General features: G+C 43.1%; 1 protein-coding gene across 1 annotated transcript; it reads right to left on the bottom strand.

Annotated features, from left to right (window-relative positions):
• Positions 1-9788: 9788 nt before the first annotated feature.
• Positions 9789-24507, bottom strand: EMC3 (ER membrane protein complex subunit 3). Its single transcript, XM_060161246.1, has 8 exons — positions 24175-24507; positions 19150-19207; positions 18723-18816; positions 16258-16362; positions 15465-15546; positions 13227-13306; positions 12380-12462; positions 9789-10019 (listed from the first exon to the last, which is right to left on the bottom strand). The coding sequence occupies exons 1-8, from the start codon at positions 24327-24329 to the stop codon at positions 9891-9893; spliced, it is 786 nt and encodes a 261-aa protein (XP_060017229.1). The 5' UTR covers positions 24330-24507; the 3' UTR covers positions 9789-9890.
• Positions 24508-26330: the final 1823 nt, after the last annotated feature.

The raw sequence follows: 26330 nt of genomic DNA, 5'->3' as shown, positions 1-26330 counted from the left end.
CCACCATTAAGTTCAACACATTAAGAGGAATCCACACAAGGAATACATGTGGTCATTAAATATGATGTAGTATCTTTAATGGCATGGAGACATGTCCAGAGTAGATTGTTGTTTATTTAAATTTCAGTCATTTGAATTATAAAAGTAATATGTGCTGATTGTCCCAATTCAAGCAACATAGAAATGTTCAAAGAACACATGAACTGTCTTATCCTTGGTCTCTCCAACTCTGCCCCCCAGATATACCCATTGTTAACACCATTCTGTTTTCTTTGCATCATATAAAATATGTATGTGCATGCATTTCTACAAAAATGGGATCATACTATGCCTATTATTCTATAACTTTGTTTTGCCTTAAGCAGATATATGTTGGAAACATTTCGAAGGCAGTACATACTAGCTCCACCCTTTCTTTCAATTAGCTGCACAGTATTGTATGCTGTGGATGTACCGTTAGTTTCGCAAACATTCCCAGTAGTCCCCTACTGATAAGTAATCAGGTGGTTGACAGCTTTTTTTTTTTTTCTCCTAGAAACAATACTGCAGTAAGCATCCTTACATGCTAATATATACATCATTAATGCTGATACTCTAAATTCTCTCAGATAAGTATTTGTATGATCCCATTTTTGTTAACATCTGTCAGTCAATCAATCAATCATCTATCCTATCCCTAAATATTAGAAGGTAAATAGTGGGTGATGTGATTTTTATCTAATTTTTCTTTTCTGTTTACCAATGTTTAATACAATCATGTATTTCTTTTGTGATCAGAGATAAGAAGGATAAATATCATTTTAAAAAGAAAGAAAGATCCTTCCTAGGTCTGAGCGAAATCTCTCTCCCAGTGTTTTCCTACCTGCGTCTCTCACAGAAGAGCAATACTCAGCCATTAGTTGTGTCTGACATGTTGCAGTTTGAAGGGTGTTCAGTCCCTAGTAGCTGATAAACGGTGGAGACTGAATCCAGCTTTTCTGACTCTGGGAGAGGGTTCAGGCTTTTCCCATTTCACCATATCATCTGACCAGCTTTACTGTTTTTCTTGTGGGAACCCCTTCAGGATTGTAAAGTCATCTCTCATTTCTCTAGAATTTTCTCCTTCCAGGCCAAACGCTCCCAGTTCTTTTAGTCTTTCCTCGAAGGACAGGGTTCTGGGATTTCACCATTGTGACATCTCTCCTCTGTTTCCTTTTTACCAGGTCAAGGATGTCCTCTTTAAAGTATAACTCTTGGAACTGAACCCAGTTGAGAATAAAGCTGAACTTTCACCTCCCCTTTCCTAGATTCTACTCCTCTATTAATATGACCTCACCCTAAAGTAATGTTTCTGGCAGCCACATCACTTTATTGCCCAGTATTGACTAGGTCTTCCTCATCTCGTTGTGTGCATTTGGTCTCTTGACCCTCACTGTAGGATGCTACATTTATTTGTTGTTTATTTTATCTTGTTAGATCTAACCAGTTGTTCTGATCTTGTGGGAAGTTATCTAGATCCTGATTCTATATGTAATAGATAATTGGCATTTTTTGGCATTGTCCAAGATCTCTCTTCCTGACAGTATCCTAATTTCCTTTGAGGGACCTCTGTCTTTTCCCCTGTGGGCAGTCTTGGTGGGAGGACAGTTCTAGGGGCGCACTACAGAAGCTGCGGGGTCCAGGTCCCTCTTCTCAGTGCCTCCTGTGAACTCTGTAATGAGTCTCCTTAGAGATGTCGAGATTCCCTCAGCAGGTTTGGAGCCGGCTTGGTTCCCTTCCTCAGTTTCCCCCGAGGAGGGCAGGGTGTGTGTGCGTGGACCACCCATTCATGCCCCTGCAGAGTCTCACTGCCTTGACAGTGCCCAACCCCCCAATCCACTCAGGATCCTTTCGCTGCTCCCTGGATACCTCTTTGGAGCCAGGAGCCCCAATCCCATTGTGTTTCCAAACCATGGATTGGTAGGGCTTTTGAGATCACACACAAAGGCAAGGGATATTATGATCCCTTTGCCCAGAGGCCAAGATGAAAGCTGATCCAATGGAAAGAGGAGACTGACGGGGGGTGGAGGTGAACGTAAGTGGGGAGCATGGGGTGCCAGGTGTAGGTGGGGAGTATCCTGACTCTCAGAGGAGCTCTTAGCATCATCCTGGAGACTCTGGGACAGCAAGAATGGGCAGGGGATGATTCCAAGCTTATGGGGGATGGTCAGTAGCTCTGTTTACCAAGTGCTTAGTCTGCCAGGAGCTGTGCTACACAGCGTACATGCATTATTCTTTTTAATTCCTGACAGCAACCCTATATATTATTATGCTCTCTATTTTACAGCCAGCAAGTCCAAGCTCAGAGAGGTGAAGTAATTTGTCCAAGGACACACAGCAAATAAGAAGCCAAACCATAAGAGCCAGTGATCTTAAGAGTGATGACACCATCCTGCCCCTCTGGAGGCATCTCAGAGAGAGAAGGGGAGATGAAAAACCCAGGCCTTCCAGGTGGCTCCAACTGTGCTAGGAGTTTGAGTCTGAAAATAGGCCTCCAACTGGGATCTCTTGAAAGGACAGCAAACCACCAGCGTTGGGAGTTGTTGGGAGCTCCTAACCTAGAGTACCTGGGAAGCTCCCAAGGAAAGGGAGAGAGAAGGAAAAGGCAAAGGTGAGTCACAGCAATGATGACGTCTCCTGCTTAGACAGGACAATTGGCTGGCATTTCTGTTCTGGCTGGTCGCTCCGGCGGGCAGGAGCAGAGGAACAAAAGGCAACACGGGGGTGGGGTGGGGTGGGGGGTGGGTGGGGTGGCGGGTGCGGTGGGGCGTGGGCGAGATGCTGCCGCCTGGAGGACATTCTTTGTGTTCTGCCCACTGTCCTATCTCTGAGGACAGGAACAATTATACCCTTTCACTCAACTGGCCAAATTAAACCTCAAGGGTTCCTGCAGTCTTAACTCATTCCTTCTCAGATTTTAGCCTCCACGGATACCAACTAAACGAACCCAGTCTTTTCAAAAAACATAGTTTTTTGTTGTTAATAAGTCTGATTATCCAGTACACACTTTAAAATCAACTGTTCCTTATTTCATTCCCTCTCACTCCCAATTCCCTTCAACTCTTTCTGATTATTCCTTCTGGTTTTTATATGTATTTTCTAAGCGTCAGATTTATGCTGCTAATGTTAAATTTTTTTTTTCAGTTTTAGATTCTACCTATTGACTACTACAAAGGAACGTGAAGATTTAGCTCTCATACTGCCTTCCACATTTTTCTGCGCAGCCTTTGTTTATATCATAAGTCTGCATTTACAAGAACCACGAGACAAATTATTCAGGCTGAGTCAGGAGTGTACCGTGATTATAATTCCTTTGCTAGATGTTCTGTTTTTCCTGGGGTAAGTGTTGCTTGGTTTTTTACTTGCTTAATTTTCTACGCATCTATCACGAATTCACCTATCTATCGTTAATTCCCCTTAATCTTTCCTTGAAGTGAAAAATAATCTAAAGATTTGGTTTCCCATCCAGATACGAATACTTTCAAAAAGACTCATAGACTTCTGTAACAAATATGTGGTTTCTTCAACAAATAAACAGCTTGAAAAAAAGCAGGGGGAGGGGAAAACGTTATAAAAGAGACTTAAGGGACATAGCAGTCAAATGCCACATGTGGGCCTTGTTGGGATCTTCACCCAAACAAACCAACTGCACAGAGGCGTTTTAAGATACCTGGGGGTGGTCTGAACATTGGTTGGTCCTTAGCAGACTAAAGGATAAACATGTTTGGACTAGGTGAATAACGGCATAGTGGGTCATGTTTTAAAAATTCCTTATCTGTTAGAGCTACTTACTAAAATATTTATGTGTGAAATGATATCGTATCTAAGATTTACTTTTAAAACACTCCAGGCAAAACAGCGGGTTTGGAAGATACATGAAATACTGGCAAACTGTTGAGAATTATTCATTATCAGTGGAGGGAGATGGGTACGTCCTTATGCTATCATCTCCACTCTTGTGTATGGTTGAAATTTTCCATAATAAGAACTTTTAAATGAAAAAGAAATTCACAGAGAAATGGAAGAAAGGAAAAGATTGCACAGGGTTGGCTGTGCATTTTGTGAGCTGGTTGCTCACAAAAATAAATTTAAATAAAACATTTTAGGTATTGGGTACTAGCCCACTTTGGAGGGGCAGGGATACAGAACTCAGGTTTCTGAAGCCCACTGACCTTCCCAGGCTGCCCCAGAGCCCGGGACATGGGGAGGTGGGACCAAGGTGAGAGCAGGGTCAGCAGGAGGGGTGGCAGGGCAGGGGGTTAAAGCACAGGAGAGGCTCAGGGACATGCTGGCAGACCCCTGACACCCCTCTGCACCCAGCAGTCGCAGATGTCTCCTCGATGCCCTCCTTCGGCAGCCTGGATAGTCTACAAGAGCCTCTCGTAGCCATGACCATGAGAGATCTTGATGTCAACTGCCAAGGGCTTATGATCCCCCTCTCCCACTTAACAGTGATGTAATTCACATGACATAAAATTCACCTATTTAAGGTGTACTATTCAGTGGGTTTTATTATATTCACAAAGTTGTGCAGCTATCATTACAATTTTATTTTTTATTTCATTTTTAAAATACATTTATTTATTTATTTTTGGCTGTTGGATCTGCGTTGCTGCGCGTGGGTTTTCTCTAGTTGTGGCGAGCGGGGGCTACTCTTTGTTGTTGGACGAGGGCCTCTCATTGCAGTGGCTTCTCTTTGTTGCAGAGCACAGGCTCTAGGTGCGTGGGCTTCATTAGTTGTGGCACGCAGGCTCAGCAGTTGTGGCTCACAGGCTCTAGAGCGCAGGCTCAGTAGTTGTGGTGCCCGGGCTTAGTTGCTCCACGGCATGTGGGATCTTCCCTGACCAGGGCTTCAAGCCGTGTCCCCTGCATTGGCAGGCGGATTCTTAACTACTGCGCCACCAGGGAAGTCCCTATCACCACAACTTTAGAACATTTTCTTCTTTATTATATTTTTTATTATTGAAGTATAATTGATTTACAATGTTGTGTTAGTTTCATGTGTACAGCACAGTGGTTCAGATATATATACACACACACACATATATATACACATATATTCTTTTTCAGATTCTTTTCCCTAACAGGTTATTATAAAGTATTGAGTATAGTTCCCTGTTCTACACAGTAGTTCCTTGTCGGTTATCTGTTTTGTATATAGTAGTGTGTATATGTTAATCCCAAACTCCTAATTTATCCCCCACCCCTTTCCCCTTTGGTAACCTAAGTTTGTTTTCTATGTCTGTAGGTCTATTTCTGTTCTGTGAATAAGTTCATTTGTACCTTTTAAAATTTTTATTTATTCATTTTATTTATTTATTTATTTATGGCTGTGCCATGCAGCATGCGGGATCTTAGTTTCCTGACCAGGGATAGAACCCATGTGCCCTCCATTGGGAGCACAGAATCTTAACCACTGGACCGCCAGGGAAGTCCCTGTACCTTTTTTTTTTTAGATTGCACATACAAGTGATAACATATATTTGTCTTTCTCTTATCTGGCTTACTTAGTACTGTATGATAATCTCTAGGTCCATCCATGTTGCTGCAAATGGCATTATTGCATTTTTTCATGGCTGAGTAATATTCCATTGTATATATATAACACATCTTTCTTATCCATTCATCTGTCGATGGACATTTAGGTTGCTTCCATGTCTTGGCTATTGTAAATAGTGCTGCAGTGAACACTGGGGTACATGTATTTTTTGTGAATTATAGTTTTTTCCGGGTATATACCCAGGAGTGTGATTGCAGGATCATATGGTGATTCTATTTTTAGTTTTTTAAGGAACCTCCATAATGTTCTCCATAGTGGTTATACCAATTTACATTCCCACCAGAACATTTTCATTACCCCCAAAAGAAACCTGTACCCATTAGCAATCACTCCCCATTTTCCTCCTCGCAAGCCCTGGCAACCACTAATCTATCTTTTGACCCTATGGATTTGCCCATTCTGGACATTTCATAAAAAATAGGATCGTATATGTGATCTTTTGTGATTGTCTTCATTTAGTTCCACACTTCATCACATCATAGGTTGTCAGAACTTCATTCTTTTTATTACTGAATGATATTCCATTGTATGGATATACCATATTTTATACATGCATTCATCGGTTGATGGACATCTGGGTGGTTTCCACTTTTTGGCTATTGGGAATAATGCTCCTGTGAGCGACGGTGTACAAGTTTTTGTGTGGACATACGTTCTCATTTCTCTTGGGATATCTGTCTAGGAGTGGATCATATGGAAACTTTGTTTAAGCTTCTGAGGAACTGCCAGACTGTTTTCCAAAGTGGCTGCAGATCTCCTTTTGGCTGATGGGGAGACTGAGGCCCAGAGAGGGGAAGTGTCTTATGCAAAGCCACACACTGAATCAGAGCAAGAAGGGAGGAGGTAATCATCTAAATGGCCTCAAGTCCACCCCACTATGACCTCACTACCGTCTCACTCTCCACTTCTACCCCATCCACTCCTTTCCCTGCCCAGTAGCAAATCCTTTCCCATCAGTCCCTCCGCAAGGCTCCTGAAGCCACGTCAAGATCAAGTTCGTGTCTGAGGGGTGACTTACAGGCTCTCTGCCATCTGGGCTTGCCTTTGCTTCATCACGTCTTTTTTTTTTTTTTTTTTTAACTGCAGCTTTATAGAGATATAATTCAAATGCCTTACTATTCATTTAAATAACCCGGCGCTCATTACATCTTTTTATTCTCTACACTTCAGGGTCACCCAAATCTTGTTTCGGTTTCGTGAAAACACCACCACCTCAGCTCTTGGGACCTTGCATACACTGTTCCGTCTGCCTGGGATAATCTTCCCTTATATCTTCCCCTGGCTCTGTATCTAATTCCTTGTAATCCTTCACATCTTGAGATGATACTTTGCTGGGCCTCCCAGGTTGGATGACTTGCAGGACATTCCCACAGCCTCCCTCGGATTATCCCTGTCATGACATGTGACACAGTTTTCTGAGCTCTTAAGGTCTGGAGTGTGGCTTGCTCGTGTGCAGTTTTGGGCAGATGGTCAATGAATGTCTTGTTTAGTGAACAGGAAAATCTGAAAATATCTAGCATGGCATGGGGCATGTTGTAGAAATCCAGTAAATATTTGCAGACTTCATGGCCTACTAAGATAGGGCAGTACCTCCTTTGGGAAACATTCCAGGTTATTAAAGGGTAAAACATGATTGTTTTTTCTTTCCTGGTACCCATGCCACCTTCCTCTGGCAGCAACACCCCTATTTTCCTTTAGGGAATCATCCTTATCCCATTTTCATTCCTTATAGTTAGGTAGGGCTAAGCATTTCCTGGAATGTGTACATGACCCAAATCAAGTAGCCTGACTTTTATTGGAATTTTAAGGGGTGCTTTTCACTGGGGTTACTAAGCTGGTGTCTCCATGAGAAGACAAACTACCTGATTGTAGCAAAAGGCAGACCTGAGAAAGCAATCAAGTCTTGATGATATCAGTGAGGCCCTGGCTACAGTGAAGACACTGACCACTGAACATTTTAGTTACTGAACCAACTTACATTCCTTTAAAAAAAATTGCTTAAGCCAGATTGAGTTCTGTTTCTATCACTTGCAACTGCAGTATTCTTCAGTTAGTAATCCCCCGTGTCTCACACATACATCCATGCCCATCACACTCCTTACAGACCAAACAGAGGAACCACACTGACTTTTGCCTCTAAGTGCAGGTTTACCTACTGTCCTCAAATCTAAGTCATCATTATTTTTCTGAGCTGTGTTGTGCAACTGTCAATGTTTAGCCTTCCACGCAAGGTGCCTTCCATACCGCGATCAGTAAGTGGACATTTCAGGTTGTCCTAAATGGTTTCAGGTTCTAAGTCCAGGTTGGTGGAAAAGGCAGAACGCTCATCTAGCAGTCTGACCCAAATTAAACTCCAAGAAGCACACACGATAAGGACTGTTCCCTGAACTTGTGAGCTGGTTCTGGGAAGAGCCTGCTAAAACAAACTTGGCTTTTTCCTTTGACTTGCTGGTGCCAAGGAAATGTGCACTTACCACTGTGATGGGTCAGAAAAGTCTCACACATTTTACCCACCTAACTTTGCTACAGGGAAAAGGACAAACTGTGTGTGGATCAAGAGGCAGACTGAAATGCTCTGAGGATGCCTTGTAGGAAAGAGGGTGACATCACTCAATCATCAGTTACTGTTCCCATTCCTGCCCTACCTGGACCTTTTGGTATATACCATACAACTCCCCCCAACTTGTCAGGGAGCAGTGAATTGTAGACATTTTAATCTGAAGGTCTTTGCTGGTTCTGTTCCCTTTGCTTGGGATGCCCTTCTACACTGCAGAACTCTTTCAAGGCCCAGGTCAAAGGTTAGCTCTCCTGGGAACCCTTGCTCCTTTAATATTTTATTTTAGTAGCTCTTTTAAATATTAGCATTTCTTACCTTGGGTCAGTGGGTCACTATGAATAGGCTTTGGAAGGTCTATTAATGCTCCTGGGGTTACCCGAGAGGTCTGTGTGTCTGTGCCCATGTGTGTTACTCAGGAGGGGAGGGTCAGAACTTGCATCAGAGTCTCAAAGAGGTCCTGTGACCCAGTGAACGATTAAGAGCCACCAATTTCTTATGTGTCTCTCTTATGAGTTCCTGAGGGCAAGAGTTACATCCTTTTCCATCTTAGACTCTCCAGCACTGGTCCATGATAGACACTCATAACTGCTAGCAGAAGGCTGTTAGTGACCCACAGAGGCAACATTTTTACAGGCAAAGAAAAGAAAACAGAATGGTTTAATTTGTAGAGTTGTTTGTTTTTGATTATAGCGTTCAGCATGTAAATTACATTCACCTCTTGGTACGGAAATGGCCCTCTGCCACTTCCCTGGGACAGTTAATCCAGGCAGAATTATTCCTGGGCAACCCTTACCTATGTGTCTGCCAGCAATCACCCTCTCTTCTTTTTTTTTTTTTTAATTTTAAAAATTTGTTCTCCTCTCTCCCTTCTTACAACCATATGTAAGCTCTCTCTCATCCAGAATAACTCGGACATGGGGTCTTTCGTTCAACAGAGTAGCCATATACAGTACAGCACTGATTTGTCAACGGATTTGATATATTCTGAACTCCAGATCAAGACCTTGCATTACTTAACCGTTGAAGTCTTTGAGGATCCCAAAGGCACTTGAGAATCTGGCAGTGTCTCAGGGTCACCAATTTTCACTGGACAGTATTAAGACAGAGAGAAGGTTTGCTAAGTCTGTCCTGGCCCTGGGTATTCACTCTGAAAAGAGTTTGTTTGAATAAGGTTTTAACAGATTGGCTCTTCATGTCATTCTGCAGGTGCAAAATGAACAACACAGAGAGTTTCGTTTTGCTTATCCATCGGTCCTAAATTTTCGGTAATGAAAATGTATTATTTGCGTAAGGAAAGTTATAAAAATACTAACAAAAAATTAAAGGTAAAACGCGGGGTGTTTGGATCCCAAGAAAACAGGAGTTTACTATGGTTTAGAAGTCAGAGTGACTGTACATAATAATTAGGTTTAATTGACAACACTTTTTCTGAAATTCCTGAATTTTTTGTAAGTTTTATATATTATCACTAGCTTGAGTTCCCCCCTCTCTTACTTTTATTACTAGAGTCACCAAAAGGAAAATTTTAAATATTTCAAAACTAGTTGTTTCTGGGCAAGTCATGCAGCACACACTCCTCATGTTTCTTCTGGTTTCAAACATAAAGGGGAACCCAGCTCAGACAAGAACAATCCTTGCTGCACACCCGCCAGCTCACGCATCCCCCTTTTTATTCCGAGAGGCTCCAGCTCAAACAAAAGTTACAAGGTTAAGCGCTACTCCGAGTTCCTGACACAGCTGACCCCCGCTTGGTCTTCAAAAAATAGAGGTCTGTAATTCCTTTTTGAACATGCCTTCAAAGTGGAGGTCTTTGGCCATGAGCTCCTCTTCGACATCATCTAGTGCCCACTGGTGATCCGTCAGCTCCAAAGCTTCCCACTCTGTCTGCAGAGGAAGAGAACGTGGGGGCAGGGAGAGAAGGGCTGTTATAAGAGCAGCAATGACCTGCTTGGGCCAGGAGCTGGGTTCAGCTATGTACACGTGATGCTCACTCAATCCTATGAGGTAGGTGCTGCTCTCCCCTTACCCACCCCCCGCCCCCAAGTGACAGACTAGGAGACTAGGCTAAGAAAGAAAGAATTTGTTCAAAGTCATTGGCGCTGGCAACTAATTACACTTCTCAAGTATTCTATTAATGCTGACTACTTTCGCCTTTAGTAGGTTTTTAAAAAATGTTGTGTGAAACTTCATGTGCAATACAAATGTTAGCTCATGGGTGTGAGTTTTTAAATATATAATTTAGGCCGTCAAATTCACCCCTTTAATGTGTGCAATTTAGTGGTTTTTAGTATATTCACAAAGATGTGCAACCATCACCACTACCTAATTCCAGAACACTTTCGTCACTGCAAAAACAACTCCATACCGAACAGCAAACACTCCCCACTATCCCCTCCCTCAAACCCTGGCAACTACTACTTTACTTTCTGTATCTTTTTTTTTTGGCTTTGTTGGGGCTTCGTTGCCGCGCGGGCTTTCTGTAGTTGCAGCGAGCGGGGGCTACTCTTCCTTGCAGTGCGTGGGCTTCTCATTGCGGTTGCTTCTCTTGCTGCGGAGCACGGGCTTCTAGGCATGCGGGCTTCAGTAGTTGTGGCTTGAGGGCTCTAGAGCACAGGCTTAGTAGTTGTGGCTCATGGGCTTGGTTGCTCCGCAGATGTGGGATCTTCCTGGACCAGGGATCAAACCCTTTTCCCCTGCATTGGCAGGCGGATTCTTAACCACTGCACCACCCGGGAAGTCCCTGAACAAGTTTTTGTGTGAATATGTGTTTTCAATTCTCTTGGGTACTTAGCTAAGAGTAGAACTGCTGGGTCATATATGGTAACTATGTTTAACTCTTTGAGGAAAGGCTAAAAACTGTGTTCCGAAGTGGCTGCACAATCACCAGCAGGTATGAGGGTTCCAGTTTCTTTGCATCTTTGTCAACACTCATTATCCATCTTTGTATCTCACTGTGGGTTTTTTTTTTTCTTTTTTTTGCGGTACGTGGGCCTCTCTTTGTTGTGGCCTCTCCCGTTGCAGAGCACAGGCTCCGGACGCGCAGGCTCAGTGGCCATGGCTCACGGGCCCAGCCGCTCTGCGGCACGTAGGATCTTCCCGGACCGGGGCACGAACCTGTGTCCCCTGCATCGGCAGGTGGACTCTCAACCACTGTGCCACCAGGGAAGCCCACAGTCTTCATTTTGACAAAGTTCCACTTATCTATTTTTCCTTTTGCTGCTAATGCTTTTGATGTCATATCTAAGAAACCATGGCCTAATCCAAGGTCACAAACATTTACACCTATGTTTTCTTTTAAGAGCTTTATAATTTTAGTTCTTTAAGTCTTTAACCCATTTAAAAACTTCTATTTAAAAACTTCCTAACCCTAGGGGAAAAGCTTTCAGTATGAGTATGGATGTTAGCTGTGGGTCTTTCATAGATATCTTGCATCAAGATGAGCAAATTCCCCTCTATTTCTAGTTTTTATCATGAAAAATTAGTGAGAGTTTGCTGTACAAAAATTATATTGGATTTTACAAATTCCAGAATCATTTCATGAAAGGCTGTAAGTAATTTAGATTTTTTTTTTTTTTTTTTTTGGCTGTGCCGTGTGGCCTGTGGGATGTTAGTTCCTTGGCCATGGACTGAGCCCAGGCCCTCAGCAGTCAGAGCACGGAGTCCTAAGCACTGGACCGCCAAGGAATTCCCAATTTAGATTTTACTGAATGAAATTTATATCATGGTCCAAAAAAGTTCAAAATATTCCAAATGTTTAGCTGGTACCTCTGATTGGGCTGTTTTTATAACTTTATTTACAGTGTGGATTAAATGGGGTGAGCATATAAAAACCAGTAAAAGTACCAAGAATCTCTAATTTACTTAACAGATGATTCTGTCTCTGGAATAAGAGACATGTAAATGGAAATACATTTTTGCTAAATTTAAAGGATGGAACCATACATACTACACTCACTTCAGGAAATTCATTTTTTTTTTTTTTTTTTTTTGCAGTACGCAGGCCTCTCACTGTTGTGGTCTCTCCCGTTGCGGAGCACAGGCTCCGGACGCGCAGGCTCAGCGGCCATGGCTCACAGGCCCAGCCGCTCCGCGGCATGTGGGATCTTTCCAGACCGGGGCACAAACCCGGCAGGTGGACTCTCAACCACTGCACCACCAGGGAAGCCCAGGAAATTCATCTTTAAAGGTAACTCTGGTAACACCTTTCCGAGCTTCAGTGAAGCTCGGAGGAGAAGTGAGTGTACCTTAAAAGCTTTGTTGGTGTCTGCAGGCATGGCCATGGCTGCTCCAGTCATCTGTTCCTGCATCATCCGTGATTGGTCAGCAGCTGCAGCGTAAGACACATCCGCATGAGTGCCAGGGCGCAGAAAGCACCCAGGACCCTCGGAGAAGGATGGTCCTTACACAGCACTTACAGATGCTTGGCAGTGGGTTAGAGAACCATATGACAGTTCACTGGCCCTGTCACGCACTATGTGAAAACACTTTACCTCTTCTGAAAAATGGACATGATAATAGCAGGAGACGGAAGATAACTAAAGGAAGTGCTAAACTTTATTTCAAATTTAAGTAACACTAACAACAGCCATCAGTTACTGAGCAACTCCTACATGCCAGGTACTTCACTAAGTACTTTATGTATCTACCTCATCTACTCCTAACAACAAACCCAGAAGTCAATTATTAAGATAGGCAAACAGAGGATTGGAGTGGGTAAGTAACTTGCCCAAGGTCCCAGCTATTAAGTAAGAGAGCCAGGATTGATACCAGCAGGAACTCTAGGCAATGAGTAAACTGATCAAACCCGGCCTTCTTTCAGCTTCAGGTTTACAGGCTTGTATTGCTGGTGCTGGATCCCTCACAGGAGGGCATCAGACTCTGGGCAACTAAATACTGTCCCCATGATTACCAAGGAGAATTCAGATCTTCAGTCTGACCCTGGGGTTTTTAAGACTCAGAATACCTCAGAAACTTATGAATACGTTTAAGGAATGAAGCACTGTATTTGACTGTGTTCACAAACAGCATAGCCTACATGATCATTCTGGCCCTGGCATGAATGACTCATCTATTGAAGTATTTGCTTCTTACCATTATCTTGGCCCAAAATCAGAGAGTAAATGCTTCGAAGCCCAAAGACATTGAGGAAATACCAGGATGCAGAACTCACCCTAGGAAGCAAAAGTGAAACAATGTAGGTAAGTTATTTCAGAATTAATGTAGTTCACACACTTTTCTACCAACAAGAGTTGTTCAGAGTATGTAAAGGAATCACCTGGGGCAGGCTGTAGTCATCCAAAGCACAACCAAAGCAGAAACACAAGTTGTGAAGGCCACGTTACAAATAGTTATAGCTCTCTGCATGCGAAAAGCTGAGCACTGGATTTGGACAGACTTTGGGGTCAAATCTCAATTCCTCCACTCACTTCACAGAGCTGCCATGAGGATAGAATAAGGTAATATATGGAGGCAAACTGCTCCTTCCGGCTATGTGATAAATTCTTTGGCATTCAGTAGCAGGAACTGAACTCACAACTGGTGTGCTTCATTTTATCAGGGAATGCAAGCTTTGTTTAATTTAATTTTTCCTTCATACATAATGGGTTTTCAAACCATTTATTATTTGTAATCATAAAAACAACACACACTTGTTATATATAATAAATGTAAACAATACTTAAGTACATAAAATATAAATAGAAAGAGGCCTCCTGTCCTGAATTCCATTCTCTAGAAGGAATCACAAGTGTTGGTGGGCTTCATACTGAAGACTGTAGCAACTGGGAAAGCCATTCCAAGTTTTGAACTATTATCATCAAAGCTCTCCTTAGCTTAGGTTTCCCACCTTACCTCAATAAAGTTAACATGCTCGCATATAATAAAAACTAAAGAGTATAAGAAATGATACAGAGATGGAAAGAACCCACACTTCATTCCAATACTTGGGTCACACCTGTCTGTACATAATGTGGCAGGTTGGTAAGCTAGTTTATATCCGGTTCTAGGCTCCTTTGTCCATGCGAGTATGTCACATGCTGAGAAAAGACAAGAAAGCTTTTCTCCAGCCCATGAAGTTTTTGTTTAGCCCCCATGAGACTGGAAGGTCAAGGTTTAATAGAGTCATGCTACTCATATTAAATATAGCTTTTCTCCTCTGGGGTAAGGGTGCATAGCCAAGACTCTCCCAGCACCGGGTCTATCCTGTCCCTCCCAAAAAACCAGAGACTGCTCTGCTCCAACCGGGGAGTGAATCAAGATCAGCACTGGTTACCCCTGTTTCCCTTTCGCCTCCTCCTCCTACTGTTTGGCTTCCTTTAGATGCTAGTCTTTGGGAAGCCATAGACAAAATAATCTGGAGAGACCACATGAAGAAGCACTGCTGCATTCCAGAGGCTGTAGCAGTGTTCTAAGAGCTCTTCAGATTTTGGGTTTTATTACTCTGGCTATAAAAAACAGAATGGTAAGACACGATGTTGGATTTGGACAGGTTTGTGGTCAAATCTCAGTGTCTCCAATTACTTCATAGGGTTTCCATGTATTATAAAATAATATATGGAAAATCCTTAGAACAGTGACTGGTACCAATGAAAAGGATTAATGTTGTTATTAGCAGTAATGTATTTTGGAAAAAAGAATACCAACATCCACTTCCATAAGCTCCAGGGTATGTATTGCTAAAAAGTCTGCCTTGGCCAGAGTTCCTGGCTTTATCTTTTAAATTTCTTGGGGTGGACACATCTGCTCTTGGACTCCTAAGCCCCAGGATGCTAGGGAAAAAGAGGCAGATACAGGGCTTCCCTGGTGGTGCAGTGGTTAAGAATCTGCCTGCCAATGCAGGGGACACGGGTTTGAGCCTTGGTCCAGGAAGATCCCACATGCCGTGGAGCAACGGAGCCCATGCACCACAACTACTGAGCCTATGCTCTAGAGCCCGCAAGCCACAGCTACTGAGCCCATGTGCCACAACTACGGAAGCATGCACACCTAGAGCCCGTGCTCCGTAACAAGAGAAGCCATTGCAATGAGAAGGCCGCGCACTGCAATGAAGAGTAGCCCCCGCTCGCCACAACTAGAGAAAGCCTGTGTGCAGCAACGAAGACTCAACGCAGCCAAAAATAAAATTAATTAATTAAAGAGGCTGATACATGCTCTCCTTTTGCAAGACTCATGTAAAAGTTGCCATAATCCACCTGTGGCATTGAGTGGAGTTTCAATGAGAAAAACTCCAAAAACCCATTCCAGTGAAGCAGGCAAACTGGAAATCCTATTCAAGAGATCCCTGTTTTAGATTTTGGTTGGTGTTTTTATTAAATAGAAGAAAGTCCTTACCAGGAGGCATCTAATGTGAGTAGTTCAATTCCTTGCTGTAGCATAGGCTTAAAACGGAGGGTCAATGGAAATGGGACCTTGGCTGCAGAGAAGAAAAAAAAATTCAGAATCACTCCCAGCTTCCTTTGTAGAACAGTTTAAGTGTGATGCACATATTCTTTCCCTGAGGAGGTGGGAAATCTGTACCATAAAGTGTTTAGAAAATGATTTCCACAAGGAGATGTGTGTCACCTTTTGAAGAATTAACAGTCAAATGTCACTCTGCTCTAGTTCCTTGAACACCAGCTTCTCTAGTGCTTAAGAAGCAGGGGCTCAAACTGAGCTGTGTCCCAAAATCTGGGAAAGAAACTTGCACTGATCTGTTAAGCCCAAAGTGGAATACATGCACACAAAGAACTACATTACTGAGAAACCTAGTTCATTTCAATCAAAGCAGCTTACAAATTGACCAACAACTCACCCCAACACCTAGAAAATGAAGTGAAGACAGAAATAGGCTTCCCTTTCCCTACTCACTAGAATACCAAACTAGTTTCGGATATAAACTAGCAAGCCACTTGTTTGAGTCCCTATTAGTAAAAAAGCAACCACATCATGAACTTATGATCATTTTGGGATAAGAGCCATAAAATCAGATCATACTAAATATTTTTGTTCAAAGACTTATCAGTTTCCACTAGAGAACACAGGACCCATGATAGTAGTGTCTCAGCAGCCCTTGGATTTCTGAATAGGGTTATGGGAAAGGATCACAGATGAAGTAAACCTTAAGTCTTCTGGGTCTGTAACTTACTTGTGACAAAGCCTGAAAATGTCATGTTGATCCATCCACCAATAAGAATCATAGGGAGGACATTTGTGACATTGCCCTTCATCATGTCTGTGAGCATAGTGGGATCTAAGACAAAAACACAAGAAACCAATACCTGTTACCACTGTTGGCAGGGACTTACTCCTATTTTTGTAAGTTTTAAATTTATTTGATAATTAAAGTAATACAAGCTCATTGTAAAAAATTCAAACGACATAGAAACACAGGATGCAGATAGTTCCTCTGAGCCTACTCTCTGAACATTTTTAGCTGTTTGTTTTATCTCCTTCCATCTTTATATATCTATAAAAACATACATATGCAATTATACATGAATATACACACAATAGTTTCTCTCTCTCTCTCTCTCTCTCTCTATATATATATATACATATAAAGGACTACTATGCTTACTATTCTGCTACTTTTTTTTGTTTGTTTTGTTTTTTGACCGTGTTGGGTCTTCATTGCTACGCGCGGGCTTTCTCTGGTTCTGGCAAGTGGGGGCTACTCTGTGTTGTGGTGCGTGGGCTTCTCATTGCAGTGGCTTCTCTAGTTGTGGAGCATGGGCTCTAGGTGCGCGGGCTTCAGTAGTTGTGGCACACGGGCAGTAGTTGTGGCTCGCGGGCTCTAGAGTGCAGGCTCAGTAGTTGTGGCGTACGGGCTTAGTTGCTCCATGGCACGTGGGATCTTCCCTGACCAGGGCTCGAACCCGTGTCCCCTGCATTGGCAGGCAGATTCTTTTTTTTTTTTACTTAATTAATTAATTTATTATTTATTTTTGGCTGCATTGGGTCTTCGTTGCTGCCCTCAGGCTTTCTCTACTTGTGGCGAGCGGGAGCTACTCTTCGTTGCGGTGTGCGTGCTTCTCATTGCAGTGGCTTCTCTTGTTGCAAAGCATGGGCTCTAGGCGCACGGGCTTCAGTAGTTGTGGAACAAGTGCTCAGTAGTTGTGGCTCGTGGGCTCTAAAGCACAGGCTCGGTAGATGCGGCACATGGGCCTAGTTGCTCCACGGCATGTGGGATCTTCCTGGACCAGGGCTCAAACCCGTGTCCCCTGCACTGGCAGGCGGATTCCCAACAAGTGCGCCACCAGGGAAGTCCCTATTCTGCTTCTTAATTTTAAAAAGTTAACATATTGTGAATGATGTTTCCACATTGATATAATATCTCTCATTATTTTTAATGTCTGCATGGGAGTCCACCGTGTGGTCATTCATCACTTCTGGGTAGGCCTATAGATTGTTTTTTTGTTTGTTTGTTTGGTTTTTTGGCCAGTAAACAGTGTTACCAACAACTTCCTTGTACATAAATCTGCATGTTTATGTAAGTGTTTCTGTAAGAGAAACTCTTAGAAGAATTTCTGGGCCAAGGGATTTGACCATTTAAATTTAAAACTGACTTTCAACAACAGTGAGAGGGCCTAACTTCCCATGACCTTGACAATAGCAGTTTTGGTCAAGCTCTTCAATCTTTGCCAGTTTAATGGGCTAAAAACGACATCTTGTTTTAATTTGCATTCCACTGATTTTAGTGATGTCAAGTATCTTTTCATATACTTACTGGTCTTTTTTTTTCTTGTAGGTTTTCTAAAAGACTTATTAAAATCAATTCCAGTATCTTTTGTCTAGGTTTTAAATAACTGGTTATCTCACCTAAAGAAATAGGTACTGAAATGAGTGGATAGGCAACACTGAATAATAAGTTATTTTGTTTTACCTTAAAGATGTTGTATTTTTCACATGACTGGGATCAGAGAAAGTAAGAAATCTGTTAGAGGAAAAACTGTAGGATGGGCCAAGCAATCATGTCTGACAAAGAAATGGATGGTCTAGGGAACAGTCAGGCAGAATCTGGAGGTCATCTGTCAGCAGTAGGATCCAGGCACTGGATGGGACCCGGGACTGGAATGCTTTCCAGCTGTGCTTCTCAGAGCCCCGGGTCCTGAGGAACAGCAAAGGGGAGAGACCCAGGGACAATGGCTCTAGTCCCCACCCCCTCAGCTGAGAGCTCTTTTTTTTTTTTTTTTTTTGTGGTACGCGGGCCTCTCACTGTTGTGGCCTCTCCCGTTGTGGAGCACAGGCTCTGGACGCGCAGGTTTAGCAGCCATGGCTCATGGGCCTAGCCGCTCCGCGACATGTGGGATCTTCCTGGACTGGGGCACGAACCCGTGTCCCCTGCATCGGCAGGCGGACTCTCAACCACTGCGCCACCAGGGAAGCCCTGAGAGCTCTTTTTTTAATCCACTTTATACACTGGGGTTCCCTGAAGATTTATTGGAAAAAGGGAACCCCACTTCTGTAGATTCCTGTATCTGATGATCCCTAAGGTCCCTTAGATTACTGTCTTGTAAAATTTAAATTTCAAATAAAACGACATCCTCCCTGCCCATCCCCCCAATAATGTTAAAAGTCTTCCTTAAAGATGAGAGAAGGGAATAAACATACCAGTCATAGGAGAAGGAGGAACAACCTTCCTTTTAGTTTTTTTGAAAAATCCATCCTCTGGGTTGTTGAAGTAATATTTTCGTGTCAGGAAAGACTAGTAGAAAAAAGAACTTTTTAAGTCTTAAAACTGTGACATAGCACATTGTCAAATTATTCCCCCAAGGTTTAGTCAGAAGGCCATTGGAATATGCTGTTACACTCAGAGCTGGCAGCCTACTTGGCAGCCGACCTGACACTTTAGCTGGGTCACATTTAAAAACAATTTCCCAAGAAGGGCAAGGTCACAATGACAGCAAACACCACCAGGACACAGCATAATTACTGACTTGCCCGCCTTCAGCTTTCCCCCAAGAGTCCCCTTATAAAACACTCAGATATCCACTGCCCTCAACAGTGAATCGTGGGGCTTTTACTCATTTATGAGTACCTGTTTGGGAATGTATTTTCCGTTTTCCCTGAGGACTCTGCTTCGAATTAGGACTTGACTGAAAAATACAACCAAGACAATGAGATTTTTAAAAGCGAAACACTAGAAGAAAATGAGAGAATAAAGTAGAACACCTATTTAAACACGACAGGGCCTATTTGGCAATAGCTCTGTGCGGAAACTTTTCAAAGTACAGTGTCCTTAAAACCAGTAGAACATATTTAACCCAACAATGAGCTTTCCAAAAGAGCATTTTTCAGAAGTGACTGTTCCTGAACAAAGATTTCTGAGGAAGGCACATTTGGGACATTACGCTCAGCTTTTTCTTACTTTATAATGAGCTAAGAAGGAACTTTCTCTGAGTGAAAAGAGTAGCAGTTGGATGCAACTCAGAAGACCTGGGGCCAGGAGGAGGGAGGAAGGGTGAGGATAAACGAAGAAAGTTTTTAAACCCGATAGAGAAGTGAGTACAAGACTTGACAGGGTTGTTACCTCACAGAAAACAAATAGAAATTGTACTCAGGATTCAGGCTGTTAGTAAGCTTTCAATAAATACTTATTGAATTAATAAATGAAATTATCTGATACTTGAACATAATTGATCATTACAGATAACAAAGTGTAATGCCACAAGTAGGCAGTGCTAAGATACAAACATCACACAGAAGAGATAAAAATGCTAATTTTTTTCTAGATTTTCAAAGGTTGTTTTAATGAGGGGAATAAAAAACCTCAAGTTAATGCAAATCCTTCTTGAAAAGTGAAAAAAACTGTATACAGAAATGAACATAAGAAAACTGTTCTTGGTTTTCTGTCTACTCCACAGTGTAGCCCACCTGCCCTAAGCAGTCAGCCGGTACGCTTAGGGTCCCGTTGTCACCTTATGCATATTCTAGCTTCTCCATGTGCTGAGATTGCTCTAGCGCCCCCTCCCTCACCAATTCTACCTCATCATGCCCCAACACCCTTTTCAAATCCCACCTTCTCCATAGAACTTTTTTTTTTTTTTTTTTGAGGTACGCGGGCCTCTCACTGTTGTGGCCTCTCCTGTTACGGAGCACAGTCTCCGGACGTGCAGGCTCAGCGGCCATGGCTCACGGGCCCAGCCGCTCCGCGGCATGTGGGATCTTCCTGGACGGGGGCACGAACCCGTGTCCCCTGCATTGGCAGGCGGACTCTCAACCACTGCGCCACCAGGGAAGCCCTAGAACTCTTTTTTTAATTGAAGTATAGTTGATTTACAATATTGCATTAGTTCAGGTATACAGCATAGTGATTCAGGTTTTTTTTTGCTTATTATTTTCCATTATAGGTTATTACAAGATATTAGATATAATTCCCTGTGTTATACAGTAAATCCTTGTTGCTTATCTATTTTAGGTACAGTAGTTTGTATCTGTTAATCCCATACTCATAATTTGTTCCTCCCCGCCTCCTGGTGCCCTTCGGTAACCATAAGTTTGTTTTCTATGTCTGTGAGTCTGTTTCTGTTTTCTATATAGATTCATTTGTATTATATTTTAGATTTCACATATAAGTGATACAGTGTTTCTCTTCATCTGGCTTATTTCACTAAGCATAATATTCTCTAGGTCCATCCATGTTGCTGCAAATGGGAACATTTCATTCCTTTTTATGGCTGGGTAATATTCCATGGAACTCTTCTTGATGCCCGGTGGCCTCATGGAATTCTCTCTGGTCCTCCTCCTCTTGACCTCATTATACTGTACAGCTGACTGCTCTATACACAAGCCTGCAGAGGTGACAGGTGATATGTTTCGTTCCCTGGGAGCTAGTCTAAAGCTATTCATGGACTTCTCTGGTGGCGCAGTGGTTAAGAATCCGCCTGCCAATGAAGGGGACACGGGTTCAAGCCCTGGTCCAGGAAGATCCCACATGCCGCGGAGCAACTAAGCCCATGTGCCACAACTACTGAGCCTGCGCTCTAGAGGCCATGAGCCACAACTGCTGAGCCCACGCATCACAACTACTGAACCCCGTGCACCTAGAGCCCATGCTTTGCAAGAAAAGAAGCCATCGCAATGAGAAGCCCACGCACTGCAACGAAGAGTAGCCCCCACTCGCCACAATTAGAGAAAGTCCATGCGCAGCAACGAAGACCTAATGCAGCCAAAAATAAATTAAAAAAATAAATAAAGACATCTTTTAAATAAATACATAAATAAAGCTATTCACAATGTGGCCTGTGTACCAACACTGGTCTGTGACGAGGTAAGAAAAGTCACTGGGAGTGAGGGTTTAGAAACCTTTATAGTAAATTGACATTGTCACAACATCCAAATATGTGATCAAAAAATTTTACAAAAGCACCAGTCTGAGATAAACTGGAAATTGAAAAACCAAAAAAATTGGTCCTTTACCACTGACAGTATAAGCAGCACTGGGTCTCCAATAATGGGTAACAATTTAAGCTCTGATGTTAGACAGATGGGTTGAAGTCTTTGCTCTGCCACTTGTTAATTATGTGATCTTGGGTGAGTCATTTAAATTCCCTATGCCTCCATTCATATTGTGTATAATAACAGATTTATTCTCATTGAAGAAATACTTCTTGAGCTTCTGAGTGCCATGTTAGGTGACATGAACAACAGTGATGAAAAAGCAAGTATCTCCAGAAAATTAAAGTTTAGTGGGGGAGAAAAACATTAATCAAATAACCACAGGAATAAATGTGAAATTCATCTGTTATGTCCTAGGAAGGAGAGATGAATGGGGGATGTGACTGAGTCTAGTAAGTCGACGTCTTGGAGAAAGCTTTGCTGAGGCAGTATGATGACGTTGAAATCTTAAGGATGAGTAGAGATTACCTTGGCCACGTGCTGGAGGGAACAGCTGTGAGGGAGGAGTAAGCACTGTCTCTGAGGACCTGAAAAGGCCATATGGCTGGAAGAAAGAGGACTACAGAAATGTGGTGAGACAAGGCTTGAGAGGTTGGCAAGAGCCAGACTATGCAAGGCCATGTGAGTCTCAATGCTTTTTAAAAAAATTGTGGTGAAAAACATGTAACAAAATTTACCATCTTTACCACATGTAAGCGCACAGTTCAGTAGTGTTAAGTATATTCACATTGTTGTGAAATAGATCTCCAGAACGTTTTCATCCTGCAAACCTGAAACTCTTCCCATTGCACAGTAACTCCCCCATTCCCCCTCTCCCAGCTCCTGGAAACCACCATTCTATCAATATTTTCTGTGAATTTGACTATTTTAGATACTTCACATAAGTGGAATCATACAGATACTGTCTTTTTGGGTCTGGTTTCTTTTACTTAGCTTAATGTCCTTAAGGTTTATCTATGTTGTACCATGTAACATGATTCCTTTCTTTTTAAGGGTTCCACTGTATTTTAGTCTTTATCTTAAAAGCAAAAGGGGGAGGAAAGGAAACCCCTGCTGGTGGGAATGTAAACTGGTACAACCTTTATGGAAAATAGTATGGAGGTTCCACAAAAAATTAAAAATAGAATAGAATCACATTAAAAAATATATATATATATTTGCATCCCCATGTTCACTGCAGTATGAATCACAATAGCCCAGATATAGAAACAACCTTGAAAGGATAAAGACAACATGATATATATATAGACACACACACAGAGGAATATTATCCAGCCACGAAAAAGAAGGAAACCCCTCATTTGCAACAACATGGATGAACCATGAACACATTATATTAAATGAAACGAGCCAGACACAAAGGGACAAATACTGTATGATTCCACTTATAGGAAGTACCTAGAGATAGAAAGTAGAACGGTGGGTCCCAGGGGCTGAGGGAGAAGGAAATGAGTCATTAATAGGCTCAGAGTTTCTGTTAGGGATGAGGAAAATATTCTGGAAGTGGACGGTGGTGACAGTTGCACAACAATGTGAATGTACTTAATGCCACTGAATTGTATACTTAAAAACAGTCGAAATGGAAAATTTTATGTTATGTGTGTTTTACCACATTTTTTTTAAAGAGCAAAAAGGAAATACTGAAGGACTTTAAGCTGAATTTTTCCCATATATTATGTCATTTAAAGTGATTACCACTGTACTGGCATATCCTAAGCACTAAGTTAATGGTATCTCCTATTTTCCTTGTGCATGTTTTATCACTTGGACTGAAACTCCCTGAGAGTAGGATCTTGACCTTGTCATATTTTGTACCCCAGAGCATACAGCACAGTGCAGGGCACATGGTTGGTCATCAAGAAAACCTTGTTCACTATAGATAATTCAGGACTTCCACAGGCTGAACAGAAATTCGGCTAGGTCTCTATACTGCTGAGCAATTTTGCAGAAGTGGGGTTGAGAATCGTGACCTTGAGGCATTTAAACCCTGAAGCAAGGCAAACTTAAATTATCCTATACGTTCTAAACACTCAGTTTCTCTAAGGTCTGCAAATTCTACAAGAAATTTTTAATTTTGCATTTTCATTTCCATTAATATCTAAAAATAAGTCCTTGTACTGGTTATAAAGGGAAAGTTTCTGTTTTGCAGTGGTAATTTGCAACTGAAAAACATTTTCTTAAAATAAAACTCTAGTTTTTGTTTTTTTTCCTTTCCAAAGAGTCAGTGTATTCTTCAATCTTGAGAACCACTTTTTACATACATTCTATTCCCAAATATGGTCTAATGTTTTTTTATTTGTGTATTTTTCAGTTTTGGTTTAACACCTTTTAGAAAAATTTTAGTAACTTTTGAGGCAGTAAAACTTAATTTATGAAACCAAGTGTCCCATTTTGTGATCATTCAGGCTCATGGAAACTTATACTGTATCTAGAGAAATGTTTTACAGACATCACCTAAAATTTAATCCCCACGCCTGCTCTATGAGGCATGACCTGGTATCATCGTCCTTTTGCAGATGAAGAAAGTGAAACACAGGGGTAACTCAGCCAAGGACAGTCAGCTAGCGGGGGCGCGATGTGAACCCGGGCAAACCGACATAACCCCTGCACTTTCTTGCCCAAGGTCACGAGAGAGTGAGATCGTCGGAGAGGGGAGGGAGCTGACCTGTCGGAGACTTGTTCCTGGGTGAGCTTTTTGTCGCTCTGCAGCAGGATGGACACGTAGTGGCGAATCATGCCCACGAAGAAGGTGATGATAACGATAGGCAGGACCACCCAGAGGCGGATGTTGGAGTCGAGCAGCAGCTCCGGCCCTGCCATCTTCACAACCGGCTCCCGGCCAGCTGTAGCCGGGTCGATCTTCACCGGGGCGCAGGTCTGCTCGTCGAGCTCGCCTCCGGGCCTTCTCACGCCCCTCAGCCAGGCGAGCCCGGAACCCCACCTCAGCCTCTGCCCTTGCGCCCTGTCCTCCGTCGGGCCGCGAGGCCGCCGGCTTCCGGCGCGGAAGTTTGACGTCACGGCGAGGCGCGCTTCGGTGGCGTCAGTGTGACGTTGTGCCGCGCGGGAAAGTCGAAAAGGAGGGGCAACAACGGCTTCTCGGCGGGTGAGTGGGGCAGCGGCTGTCTCCTCGAGAGGCTCGGCGTCTCTGCGGCCCGGTCTCTAGGCCCCGGCAGAGCCCGGCCTTTCCTTCTGAGGCTCCGCGCCCCGAACCTCAGCTTCCTCAACTGTCTTGTCGTGGGATGATCCTCCCAGGTACCTCCTTGCGTCGTTAAAATGACGAAGTGAGGAAGGACTTGACCCCTGCCCCCTCCCCGGAGGACCTGGTCCGGGCAGCCCGTCCGGTCTCCCTGGCTTTCAGGCTTCTCTGGAAGCGGGACCGGTCAGCACGTGTTACGGGCGTGTGCCCTGAAGCCAGGAGGCCCTGACTTGCCTTAGGTTTTCCATCGACAGAATGGCCGGTAATGGTTATAAGTAGTAAACGAGGCAACGGATAAAGAAAATGCTTAGCATGACGCTTGGTACATAGTAAGTGGTAAATATTATTGGAAGGGATTATTATAATCAAGAGTAAGTGTAGGTGGTAGTTAAGAGGCAGATCCTGGAGCCGGATTGCTAAATTGGAATCCCAGCTCTGCCACTGAATGTGAGAATAATGGTAGCTACCTCAAAAAGTTTTGTGAGGAATAAATGAAGTATCAAATGTAAAGCACTTAAAATAGTTTTTATTAGCTGTTAGTATTTACCTGCCTGCCAGCCATTCTCATTTAGCGAATATTCTCGGAAATTTTTTTTATGCCAGGTACCGTGCTGGGCACTAGGTATACCTGAAATAAAGGACACTGGGTTCATGCTCTCAAGGAGCCCCACAGTCTAGTGCATTGTAAGGGCTCCTACATATACTCTGGAGCAGGGAAGCTGGAGTAGTAATCTCCCTTGGGGATAGGAGGAAGATGACATTTGACTGAGTCTTTAAGGAGGAGGAGTGATTTCCAGGCGGATAAGAGCATTTCAGGTGAAAACAACATCTTATGCAAAAGCACTGAAACCAGGAAGGTTCTAGCTTACAAAATAGAACTCACTGTGGTTCAGGCCCTCCTCTACTTCTGGAGGCTCATTTCTCACTCTACATTCTCCCTGTTTCAGTGTTGAGTTTTTCTCTGCCTGGACCACTCTTCTCATACCTCTTCTACTGGCTAACTCTTATTTTAACCCTCAGGTCTCTGCTTAAAAATCACTTTCTCAAAGAGATTATCTCTGAGAAATTGTCCCTGCTTTTCTTCATCACCGCCAACTAGACTAGATTTCCTCATAGCACCCTGCACTTTTTTTTTTTTTTTTTTTGCGGTACGTGGGCCTCTCACTGTTGTGGCCTCTCCCATTGCGGAGCACAGGATCCAGACGCGCAGGCTCAGCGGCCATGGCTCACGGGCCCAGGCGCTCTGCGGCATGTGGGCTCTTCCCAGACCGGGGCACGAACCCGTGTCCCCTGCATCGGCAGGCGGACTCCCAACCACTGCGCCACCAGGGAAGCCCTGCACTTTTCTTTTATAACTACATCAGGACTACTTGGTACTATATAGTAAACTCCCTGAGGACAGGGATTGTATTTGGTTCAAAGTTGTAACTCCAGCACCTAGCACAGTCCCTAGCATATAGTATGGGGTTAATGAGTTAAAGGAGCAGTAGATTGTGGCTAGATGACGAAGGATCTTAAATGTCAGAGAACTGTGGGTTTTATCTTTCAGCAAGAGGGAAACGGTGTGGCTAAAGAGGCAACTAGGTAAACAAGTCTTGAAAACAAGGGAGTTTTGAGCAGATAGA

This window comes from Lagenorhynchus albirostris, chromosome 10 (assembly GCF_949774975.1).
Source record: "Lagenorhynchus albirostris chromosome 10, mLagAlb1.1, whole genome shotgun sequence".
Classification (NCBI taxonomy): Eukaryota; Metazoa; Chordata; class Mammalia; order Artiodactyla; family Delphinidae; genus Lagenorhynchus; species Lagenorhynchus albirostris.
This window is presented reverse-complemented; position numbering and strand designations above follow the sequence as displayed.

What these genes read in the sequence shown, in the direction of transcription:
- EMC3 (XM_060161246.1), bottom strand. Translation starts at nt 24,329, where the DNA reads ATGGCAGGGCCGGAGCTGCTGCTCGACTCCAACATCCGCCTCTGGGTG. An exon ending in TCCTCCTTCTCCTATGACTG is followed by an intron (nt 16,363 to 18,722) that starts GTATGTTTATTC and finishes TTTTTGTCTTAG; the next exon opens with ATCCCACTATGCTCACAGAC. An exon ending in ACACCAACAAAGCTTTTAAG is followed by an intron (nt 10,020 to 12,379) that starts GTACACTCACTT and finishes CTTCCTCTGCAG; the next exon opens with ACAGAGTGGGAAGCTTTGGA.